General features: G+C 41.4%; 1 protein-coding gene across 1 annotated transcript in view; it reads right to left on the bottom strand.

Moving 5' to 3' along the window:
• mtor (mechanistic target of rapamycin kinase) overlaps window positions 1–12,060 on the bottom strand; it is a 103,233-nt gene that overhangs the window by 66,221 nt on the left and 24,952 nt on the right. Inside the window, exons 22-28 of the mRNA XM_069659756.1 lie at window positions 11,190–11,302; window positions 10,668–10,830; window positions 10,099–10,191; window positions 9,592–9,738; window positions 8,488–8,630; window positions 6,534–6,696; window positions 3,591–3,736 (exon numbers count right to left, since the gene is read on the bottom strand). Coding sequence (XP_069515857.1) covers window positions 3,591–3,736; window positions 6,534–6,696; window positions 8,488–8,630; window positions 9,592–9,738; window positions 10,099–10,191; window positions 10,668–10,830; window positions 11,190–11,302 — 968 coding nt within the window. The remainder of the gene's footprint in view (window positions 1–3,590; window positions 3,737–6,533; window positions 6,697–8,487; window positions 8,631–9,591; window positions 9,739–10,098; window positions 10,192–10,667; window positions 10,831–11,189; window positions 11,303–12,060) is intronic.

Here is a 12,060-nt window from a genome sequence, read left to right as displayed (position 1 = left end):
TTGGGTCACCTCCTGACATCCTGCTAAAGGTCCCAGGCCACCTAAGCCAAACACAGGAATGAAGACCACACACACATTCTGCCATCGAGTTAAATGCCTCTAGGTTTACTACCTTGAAAACAATGGCACCATTTCTCTTTGCTTTGAAGCAACAAAGAATTCCTTAGAGCACTCAAATGCCTACAGAGGGCGATGCCTATACAGGCTCAGTGGTGGCTTAGTCAGATTCTCTTCCTTTTACAAGGTGTCAGTCAGGGTAAACATCTAATTAAAGCTGGACATTTAACCTCTCCCGTAGGAAGGATTGACCACAGTGGGATAGAGGGCACTTAAAAAGGACCTTTGGAGAGTGACTGATGACCGGGTCTTTCTATTCTAAGGTTTGAAAGTATTCAAACATGTGTCTCAAACTACAAAAGCAGACCTTGAACAGTGGTGGACAGTGTGCAACAATAACAGGTGAGCTACGACTGGCATAAAATCTTATGTCTCAGTACAAAGCGCAACAGATTACAAATGACTAGCATGCATCATTAAGGAAACCTAACTGCTGAACATAAAAATTATAGTCATTTGGAGCTCAAATTTACTGAAACCTTGGTGAACAGGGCTGCCAAAAGGCATAGTTATAATCTGATGAAGACATTGTGTGAAACTGAACGTGTCTTGACCTCTGGGCTCCTTCACCAGATATAAAAACCAAAGACTCTTAGAAACAATGGTGTGGAAATGGATTGTACTACCCTAGGCTATCAAATTATTTTAATGGGCTCAGTTCCTGCCTGAGCAGCATGTAGCTGCAGCAGGTATTTATTTTGTTCATGTAGTATTAATTGCTCCTTATGATTACAGTATCTTGTGTTTACTTACTGAAAACTAAAAAGCCTTTTTACAGGTTTTCCTGCTATTAAGTCTATTTGAGCAGTTGAGAGGATAGGTAAATTAGTAAATGGACTGCACTTGTGTAGTGTAAAAGCAGCTTGAGTGGTGGCGAGACTAGAAAAGCACTATATGCCACATTCATCCATTCTCACACACATTCATACACTGATTGCAGAGGCTGCTACGTAAAGTGCCCAACTGTCAATCAATCTTCACATTCACACACCATTGACTATGCCACCAGGAGCAGTTTGGGGTTCAGTGTCCTCCATTAAAGTATTTCTTCATGGATGGCATTAACAAGTTCTGAATATCTGAATATATTATATTTGAAATTCCATTTTCCAGCATTTACATGATGCCCATTAACATTATGGCTAGACATTTATTATTAACACATGGTCCATATGAAATAATGCCCTGTGCTAGTCACTACAGTGGTTATGTTCTTTACATACTACTGCAACTCCCTCCTGGCAGGCCTCCCTGCATGCATATTCAAACTTCTGCAGATGATCCAGAACGCAACAACGCGACTGGTCTTCAATCAACCCAGAACAGCCTGTCACTCCACTGTTGGTATTCATCCACTGGCTCCCAGTTGCCACTTTGGCAAACAGTTGCAAATTCAAAACCTGTTGCTCGCTAACAAAACAGCAACAAAAATGGCTCCTGCCTACCTGAACGACCTCATCCAGGTCTACACTCCCTCCCACCCACTACGCTCTGCTAATGAAAGGCGCCTGGTACTCCCATCACAACAGGGCCCTAAGTCACTACCTAGACTCTTCTCCTCAGCAGTCCCAAAGTGATGGAATGAGTTACCAAACTCCATTCGGTCTCTTTCACCTTTAAGAAGAAGCTATTCTTGATCGTTGCTGGTGTTGTATTAACTCTCAGATGTATGTCGCTTTGGACAAAAGCGTCTGCTAAATGAAATTGTAAGATTGTAACTTTTTTAATATCTATCAGACAGCTCTCATCTCGTTACTACAGCCAAAAATATTGTGAAAATCAACAAGTCATCAGCCTAATAAAATTAGCCATCAGCCTCCATTAAAATGCACTGCACGATGTACCAATAGTAACCTAAGGCCACATGCTCAATAAGAGTGTTCTTCTGTTATTGGGAGTCCAGAGGAAAATGTGACCAATTTCCTGGCTCAATCCAAAGCAGTAAAACCTTAAAAATATAGTCACAGCGCTCACTAATTATTTTGATTTTCTTCATGTCCCTCACACATTACTCAGACCAGGTACGACTCATAAAACTTCTGTTATTATGCGTCATTTATTCAGCTAAAATACCCTGAATTTTTAACTGAAGATTCACATGAGAGTACACTAAGACCAATTCCTGGAAACTACACCAAACATGAGTCACCAGTCACTAAACTGCAGTGACAATGCCTCCTCGTCATCAAAAAGTGTGCATCGGATAAAAATGCTTTTATAAAATACAGAAACAACTCAGTAAAGCCAGGTTTACGTAGAGCTTTTTGCACACCAGTCTCTAGATCTTTTATGGGAAATCCTGCAGAGGTGAGAACCAGATGGGGATATTGAAAACACCAGAGTGCCGGCTCCCATCATTCATCATCATCAAGGCTCCTGAGAAATTGAAAACAGGCCCCAGAGAAACACAAGTCCAGACACTCTTAGATGAAAAGGGGGCAAGCGTCCAATTAGATGCCTGGAAAACAGATTTCTCCATGCCATGCCAAAGGACCAGAAATAAAGAAGGATGAGAAAAGGGGAAAGGGATGGAAAATATGACAGATGATATCAAAGGGCCATGAGGCAGGAGGATATGTGTAACATAATTTCTTAATGTATTAGATTAAAGATGAATTCTTAGAGTGTAGTTCAATGTTTGCCTTTCAGCAAGAAATTCTTATGTGACACCTGAATCACAGAGGAGCCTGTTTTTATTTTTAAAGAATGAATCTGGACTATGAAGTAGGGGGAAGAAGAAAGATGTCGCAGCATAAGCCCAACTGGCAGAGAATCTTTTCAAGAAATGATTTGTAATGAGCAATCAGACACAGGATTAGACATTAACGATGGCCTGATGGCCCATAGTCACTAAAAGTGACTCATGTAGGTGGCCTCAAGTAGCAACAATGTATTTTTCCAGTAGTTAGCCTTCACCAACACAAGACTTCCACAAACATCCTGATTCAATCTTGCTAGTGTTAAAAAAGGACGATTCTCCGGCTTTTAAACTGCTCCTGCAGTGAAAGGGCTCGGTAATGTGGAGAAAAACTGAGCAGTTGTGGCAGACACACTTGTGCAGCGACTGGACACCGTGTCAACTTGTCGTGTTGCTTTTGCTGTGAAAGTTCCAGTATACTTTTCTGCGCCACACACTGGCTCCCGCGAGCGCTACAGCTGGCCCCCATCATATGATGTCCAATTAAAAAAAGAATGAATTGTTTTTTACATATTAATTGTAATTTGCTGAATGACTCAGGAACAATGCTGGAAAGGAGAGAGAGAGCAAGGGAGAGAGATAACTTGTGTGATTTTGGTTGTGTGTGTGTGTGTGGGTGTTACAACAAAATTATACAACCAAACAAGTAGGTAGACTGTTAAGTACAGTCATTTCCTTTACACTTTGTTCATTGCCAGTGTTAATGTCGAGTTTAACTTCTTGCAGTTTATAAAGGCAGTTTTTTCTCATCAAAATATCTTTTCGTTCCTCCTACCTGATAAGAGACTCCAGGATGAGAGGAGAAGGACCTTTCTGAAACTCCAGCTCTTTGTAATGCAGAGCTTTGGCGTAGGCACGACATTTCGCAGCTCTCTCGCCGAGCAGCACAATGCCATTATCATCTCTGAGAGGCAAAGGGCCCTGGAAAAGAAAACCAGAAGTATCAAATAATCAAGTTCTATTCTGAATAGCATGAAACTTGAAAGGTTCAGTTGCTTGTGACATCTACTGTTGTCACAGGCAACCCCACTTACTATTCTGTTAAACTCTCAAACCTCTATATTTAATGTACACTGTAAATTTATACCAATGAATGACTTCAATAAGTTGTTTGATGTAGCATTGAAACGATTCATACTAAAGCGCCTCGGGTCTTTGAGTTAATGTGCAAAAGGCTGTCTGGTAGCCCACAAAAAAGGACTCATGTCTTTCTTTCCACTGGCTTGGAATATAACACTTTATGTGTGTTTCTACTGCAGCCTCACAGCAGGGGGTAACCCTGCTGAAATGCTATATTATGACCTCAACCATGACAGTCTGTGCCCTCAACGTAACAGTATCGTCACTAATTAGCTCAACATGTGTGGTCAAACAGCGGAGTTAAGTGCTCTTGTTAACTTGTTCTGGTCTTGACTGTTAACCTGACAATAGACTTGCAGCTAGAGTCCAATATGGGATTTTTGAGATTGATACTGTTACTGATTATAAGTATGCACCAATTCTAATTCATTTTTGCGCTGTAATAAATACAGATAATTTATACACAGATTGTACAGCAATTCATCTCTGATATGAATGTACTCAGAAGACTGCTTTCTTAGACAAATAACTGTAACAAAGTGCATGTAACATAAGTACATATTGTAAACAAAGTGTAGTGTGGACCAGCATCTGCTCAGCTGTGATGCTCTTCTACATGTGCTGCAGACGCGTTCTTTGCTGAATAAAATACTTGATGACCCATTTCTGTCATGGCCAGCCCAATCTCCGGATCTGAAGCCCATTGAAAACCTCTGATGACCATCCATCTTTCTCTTGATCACATTTCAAACAAAGCCGATACGCTTGAATTTATGTGCCAAGAGAGGCATAACATCAACAAACAGCAATGAGAAAGACTGATGGAGAGCATGCCAAGATGCATGAAAGCTGTAATTAAAAACCAGTTTATTCCACCAAATATTGATCTCTGAACTCTTCCTGAGTTTAAACATTAGTATTCTGTTGTTTCAACATGAACATGAACATGTTTTATGCATTATTGGAGGTCTGAAATCTGCATCTTTTTGTCATCTTGAGAAAGTATTGCTGTGGTCTAAACCAAAATGACAGCAATCAGAATGTTTTTGGATCAGCGTACTTATTCCACTTTCAATTTACTGTTGAAAGTTAAAAACCCATCTGTATAGACAAACCTCCTTGTACATCTCCATCCTTGTCCATCCCTGTTTTTGGACAATTTGTTATTATGATGTGCGATGATGAAGTATTTTGTTTCTGTAGCTTTTAAAAAGGATAATTCACCCCTGGAAAAAAACACTGTCAGTCAAAGCTGGTGTTTTCTGTAATCGATAGAAGCAATAATATTTTAAATTGGTGCCACAGCTGTGGAGAAAGTTGCACAAACAGCTTGTGGTTTCACTAGTTCTACATTCCTACAGCACCCAGCGTGCATTTCCCTCTTAAAGGAACGGCCCAGCGAGAGACGCTGGAGTGAAATACTACCGTTTTCCAGACATTGATCGCTGCAGGCAATGGGTCAGAGCGGTACAGAATCCGAAAAACGACGAGAATATACCTGTGGATCGTCTAAAAAATCTTCAGGTCTACATTTCGATTTTGAATGAGTCATGACATCGGAGGCCTCCGCCAGATGACACGTTTTACGTAGTATGGCGGAGGTTTTCCAGGGCCCATTGGAGAAGCGGATAGCGTCCTCCAAAGGCACAGAGCGAAATTGCATTTTGTGTCTACCATAATGGCATTAGCTCCCAATAATAGCATGATAGGACAGGTTGACAATTGGTGAACTGGCCCTTTAACTTAGTTACTTGCCTTTATGACATTATGTATTGCAGTGTGGGCAAACATTTTACCAACCACACAACTTCTATTAAACAACACATTTTATAGTGCCGTTCAAATTTCACTATGCTCACAAGAGATTTCATCAAACAGTGAGACACAAGTAGCTCATCTGTAGTGACTTGTGGCATTGTTGGCTCCACAAATACGAGGGCCACTGAAAAGACTTTGGTCTCTTCCTCTTGTTTCTGCTTTGATACATTTACAGTGAGCAACTCTACACAGGCTCTGATATTTGCAGTCACAAACTCTGCTTTGCATCTGGTTCAACATTTGACTTTTTTGGCACATGCATAAATGTAAAACATCTACTGTATTCATGCACAGCTTAGTCTTTAGACATGTTGATGACAAAGGAAGACATAAAATCAACTGAGCCAAGTGAACCATCATCGTTGTTTCCACAAAGACAACACTAAAACAGATGAGGTTTGCATGCCGCTGCTCTGCCAGCTGGAGATTCATGTAAGTACAGCATATTTTCAAATGGTATTTCAACATGATGTAGTGCATGGATCCAATGAGCATGTTCTTTTAGTTACACAAAGTGGCAGTTTGTTTAAAAAGCTAAAGAAATTGAGACCTCAAATTTGAGTCGTTTGTACTAAACAAAAGCCTTGTAAATTTATGATGGATGGTTTGAGGTTATATGTTATGAGACAGAAAAGGTTTATTATCAACCCTTTGAAATGCACTGCCTTATAACAAAGCCTTGAATATAAGGTAGACTTGAATGAAGAAAATGCAACTTATGATTGAACTTAAGTCCTGCAAGCACCCAAACAAAACATAAGAAGTGCAATCCTCACAGTGATTCTGTGGTTTAATGAAGATGCTGCAGGTCAATGCTAACCTTGTCACTGTGCTCCATAAACTCTGCCAGGTTAAGCAGAGTCTGTGTGACCTCAGCGATGTCCTGGGAGGTCAGAGCTAGCTCAATGCTGCGGATGAGTTCATCCTGCTGGTCCTCACTCAGCTCAGACCAACATGACAGGAAGGCAGCATTGAACAGATCCCTGTGGAGAACAGAAACAGTATTTACATTTAAAAAAGGTACAAATGTGCCGGTCCAACATTACCAGATCATTTCTAAAAAGCGTATTAGTCTGGTACCTCTCAGTTCATTTACGATTTCTCAGGAGCTTGATCAACTGGCCCTGACTACAATGCCTTTAGGTGTAATTGGATGGACCTACAACCAATCGCAGCAACAGCACATGTAATGCACCGGTGGGCTACTACGTCACACGTACATGCTAGGTAGCTAGTTTAAACTTAATAAACATATGTTGGCTCATTTGTACTTAAAGTAATAATTTCGAAGATTTTCATTTAAATAAATGTCTGTTAAGTCACTATCTATCGCCAATGAGGTAACACAATGGTGTTTGAGCCAATGGGCCACTGATGAAAGCCTTTGCATTTGCAGTATCACAGACTGGGTGTCTGTGGCGTCTTTCGTGGAAAAAAATCACAAGCGGCGCCCAGTTAGTGACCCAGCAGTGATTGGTCTGCTAGAGAGGGAAGGCGGAGCTAAGCGGCTACTTTTCCAGTCTCTGCAAGTGTTGCGAGTAAACAGTAATCTACTATGGCTGAACAAACAAAGAAAAGATCGATGACTACAGATACAACTTCAAAAATAAGTGAAAATCCAAAGAAAGAGAAACAAATTCGACGTTCAGATGAAGGCAAAAAGGAAAGCGACCGTCAGCCAGGAAAATCAAGAGTTACAACTGTTACAACTGGAGCCAACCTTGGATGTTACTCATGCAACACTGATTGTAACTTTAACTTGACCTGCCTTCCAGCTTGTAAAATCCTGACATGATAGCTATATACAAAACCTGTTACTTTTAAATGATTAGGGTATAACATAATCCTGCCCTACTGTGCTGTGATTGGCTGGTACACTTTGCCTAAAAGTTGGTCTTCAGGGCTGTCTTACAGGAACCTTTTTTACACAGGAGTACAGGAGACCTCCTGCCCCAAGCTGCCATATATTTTTTTAAATGGTTAATCACGTACTTGGTTTGGTTTAGGCAGCAAAACTACTTGGTTAGGTAGGACATAATTATGGTGTGGGTTAAAATATGAAGTATATGTTGATATTTTCTTTCATAGAGGGCAAGAAAATTGATGTCCTGGGTTCAAATGTTTTGGCTTTTCTAGGCAATCACTGCACATCTGGCAAAAGAAATCTGTCTGAACTGAAAGGAGAACAGATGCATGTGCCAGAACAAATAAAACATAAAACATGAGCTTGCAGAATACTCTGGTTCCCAGGCTAACAATGTGAGACACAACATCCAAATATATTTGGTAGAATCGGGCTTTAAATAAATGTGGGAGTTCAGACTATCAATCTGTGGCAAGATATTTCTTAAGCGCACGAGGATCACTGTCTGAATAAGTGCAATGTTGTTTTATAGCTTTGAAAAAAGGGTCTTTATAGCATTTCTCCAAAACAATCTGCTTCACATTTACAGCTTCACACAGTCACATCTGGAAACTTGTAGCTAATGCAACAAGTCATGTACTGCTGGTAACTTTGCAACATCATAACAGCTGATGTCTCCCTGCTTTGCTCAAACCCCTTGGCTCTTAAAACCCGAGGGGTGCAAAGTACAAATAGAGTTTTAAATTCTGTTTTGCTTCAGTGGTTTTCATGTGCTTGATGAGTTATGTGAATCTATTTAGCTTTGGTGGTCTATCATGGATGTGGAGCACTGAGAAACTGAGCCTTGGAAAAGAGGACTAGAGGGAAGAGGAAGTGAGCTAGAGAGGCAGACATGACAGAAGTGGTGTACCTGGCCAAAGGGATGTAGGTTTGAGCCAGCGACCAGCATGATCGCAGAGCTGGGGAGGATGACTCCTTGAGCAGGACGACACTCAAGCGCCTCAGCCACTCCAGCCAGTCATCTTTGGACACCTTCCTGGCTGCACCCCAAGCCTGTGAAGAGACAGAAATCATCAATATCAGGAGTCACTGGGAACTAAGTGGGAGCTATGCAGTTTCTCCAGACCTGAAGGTCACATTCAAGGTGTGCAGGATGATCAGCAATACACACATACAGTTTTAGCTGCTGGTCATCAAATCTTTAAGAGAATGGAACTGCAATATAACATTTGATGTTTTGCAATAGCAGCGGAGAGCAATGTGTACCAAGTCAATGCATATCAAACTCCTAATGGTTTCCTGATCTAGACATGAACATTTTCACATAAAAGGGTTGACTTTTGCAAAAAATCACAAACATGGACTCCACTGGCAGCAGAGTGGCATACTTAAAAAATAAAAAAAAAAATAAAAATTAGAAATAATTTAAAAACATACTTCAAAGTAGTTAGTTTGCTTACCTCCTTATGTAACAACAAGTACAATGAGTGCAAGGTTTTAGACCTTCAATCAATATCATAGTTAGAATTTAAGCTATGTAGCAAGCATGATGAATATCTGCTGCTGGCCTCTCGACACCTATGATCTGCACACTGAGCTCTGGGATCAAGAGCACTGATGAGTCAAAAGATGGTGCCTTTATATGGTTTGGTTATATGTTTTTCTGCACACCTTATCTGCAAATCCTGCTTCACAGTAAAGGCCTCTTGTGACTTTGAAGGCCATAGCATATGATTCACATCATTTTCATACTCTAAACCGTTTAATGACCCCCTGGTGCCCTGCAGGGAAGCATCTGCGTTCATCGTGTTTCTCCACTCCTTTGTTTCTCCTTTAATTAATCAGCGGTGTGTTGGTCCGGAGGTCAACACAAGTAAACTAATGACTTGTACACAGGGCTGTTGACTGTACACAAACTCAAGTCACGCAGACACAGCCATGCCAGTGAAACTAACATGGCACTTGTGTGTGTAACTTTTTACTATAGAAGTAAAAGTAAATTATGTCTTCTGACCTTCTGAAGTGCAGTTGTGCTGACATGAAGCTTCTTCATTGGCCCCGCCTCCACAGGACCGCTGACCAGAGCATCCCCTTTGTTACCACGGAGCTGGCGATGCTGGAAGATTAGAGGGTCCTCTTCCTCCTCTGCCAGAGTGTAGCCCTATTGTGGCCACAAGCACGCACACACACAGGCCACACACACACACAGGCCACACACAGACTGACTGTTGATTCAGGCCTCAAAACACGTTTTTAGGAAGTACATTTCCTTCCGGGGAATAACTGTTGATAAACAGGGTAAGGTAATGACTCTCTTATGGTGCACAGTACATAAAAAAAAGATTTGTTTATATATTATGTAATTGGTTGCTTGACCACGTGCAGTTACCCTGCGTCATGTGTTTTAATGATTGGGTCTGACTGAGCAAGAGGAACAGAACATTTTCTTTAGAATCAGGAGAAATGTTGTGTCAAAGGTCTGTTATTAATTGGTGTGACATGTTTTTGTGATAGGACTTACCTTAACAATGCGACATATGAGTATGTCATAACGCTGGTGGTTGATTCTGTGCTTCAGCATCACTTTGTTCACCATGGGGATGAAGATCTGGTACTGAAAATAAGAAGGAAGGGTAGGAGAGTAAATAAAAGGGTGTGTTTGTGCTTTATGTGGTTTAGTCTGGCTACCGCTTTCCCCTCGCCTTAAGCCAAAAAACCTGGTATCCTGCACTTGTATCTAACCGCCATTAGTCTCAGATCAAAAGCTTTTCCCCTTCACGTTGGCTGCCAGACGTGGCTGCACGTGGGCTGGTGGTTCTGCGGTTAGGCTAGAAAACGATAGGAGGGTTTAGGGGATAATGGCTGGAGGGATCAGGAGGAGAGGGAGGGGTTACTGTGACCTCATCCACTCTTATAAACACCACCCCCCGCCGCCTAATGGTCAATGACATCAGCAGTCTGGCAGGAAGTAATAAACACTAGGGGGGTGAGGGTTGCTGTTCATGAGAAGCCAGCAGTCAGAAGACTGGAAGTAGTCTTCCAGTAGTAATAGCTACATCTAAAGGGAGCCCTCAGGACAGCAATAGCTACCTTTTTGCCCAGCTGAAACACCAGTGAGGACAGGGTGTCCATAGAGGTGGAGCGCAGCTCAGGCGTACTGTCAAGTGTCCGAACAATCGGGTGGATAATACGTGAGGCATAGTCAGTGAAGTCAAGGGACTCCGTCAGCCGATCCAGTGTCTCCAAGGCCACCCTGAGCAACACAGAGGAAAAACAGATAAACACTAAATTCTCAGATTCACTTGAACACAGACAGAGGACATTACCTGCTTCAAAAGAACATTTGAAAAGTTTGAAGTATTTGCCAGATTAGTATTAAATGTATAGCAGTAAATGACTCTACCAGTGGAGCCCTTCTCTTATGTCAGGAATCATTGGTCTGGAATATTTTAATTTTTCCATTTTTGTGGGTCAAGAGTATCATTTTAAATCAGATTAAGAAAAACAATACAGCAAAGTTAAAGGAATTAAATCCACTGTGGAATCCAGTGAGATTGGATTTTAACTTCTCACTAGATCACAAACACAGGGACAGCAGTCTGGAGTACTGACTTGCGGGCCTGCAGCGGCACATCAGGGGCATCAAACAGCTTCACAATGGGAGGCAGAAGCAAGTGCAGGTAGTCGTCGAGGTTGGCACCAAACAGCTGGATGGCATTGAGCAGCTGCAAAGGAGAGCACACACTGCTAAGTCTCACACACCACAACAGTAAACATGAGCAGTTCATTTTAATGAGCTTGTTATGGCTTAACAGCCTTTTGCAGGAATCATTAAAGAAACTGCGGCTGTTTTTTTATTTCAGCACGGTGCTGGCACTCATGCTAACCTTCCAGGAAAATTCCACTTCTCTACCAGTGTCTTATTTCTGTGTCACCTCACAGCACACAGACCATAAAACACTGCACAAAGAGCAATGGAGCTACGATGGCATATTTCCAGTACAAAGCTTGATGTCCACAGCTTGAGTCCCCACTGGAGACAATAACTTTAAAAACAAAACTTAATAAACAAGTTCAAAGTATGAAAATGAAAAACAGACAGAAATCAATGAACTAGCAAATTGAAAACTTGGTTTTACAATAACTCCACTTTACACTGGCTATACAGAACCAAAGCTGACTATCATGAGGTAAGGGGCACAGATATTTAGGAGCAAGTCATGCTGTGCTGCCACAATGGTGTTGTGCTAGTGGAGAGTGTTTATGAGCAAGCAAAATATCATCAACTTGACAATTTTACATTGGAAATACCCAGCAGTAACACAGCAAAGCTTAAAGAGGGGTTATTATGCTGTTTCACATTTTAAGTTATAATTTTACAATGTTGGATGTCCAGACTAAACGTGGATGTTTTAAATCTGTAGGTAAAAGTATGTTGGCGTAATCCCCAGCCTTCTCAGCTCAGTCTGCATGCTGCTGTGAA

This window comes from Semicossyphus pulcher, unplaced genomic scaffold, assembly GCF_022749685.1.
Source record: "Semicossyphus pulcher isolate SPU_LCO1_2020_fin unplaced genomic scaffold, fSemPul1.0.p SCAF_13, whole genome shotgun sequence".
NCBI classification, from domain to species: Eukaryota; Metazoa; Chordata; class Actinopteri; order Labriformes; family Labridae; genus Semicossyphus; species Semicossyphus pulcher.
This window is presented reverse-complemented; position numbering and strand designations above follow the sequence as displayed.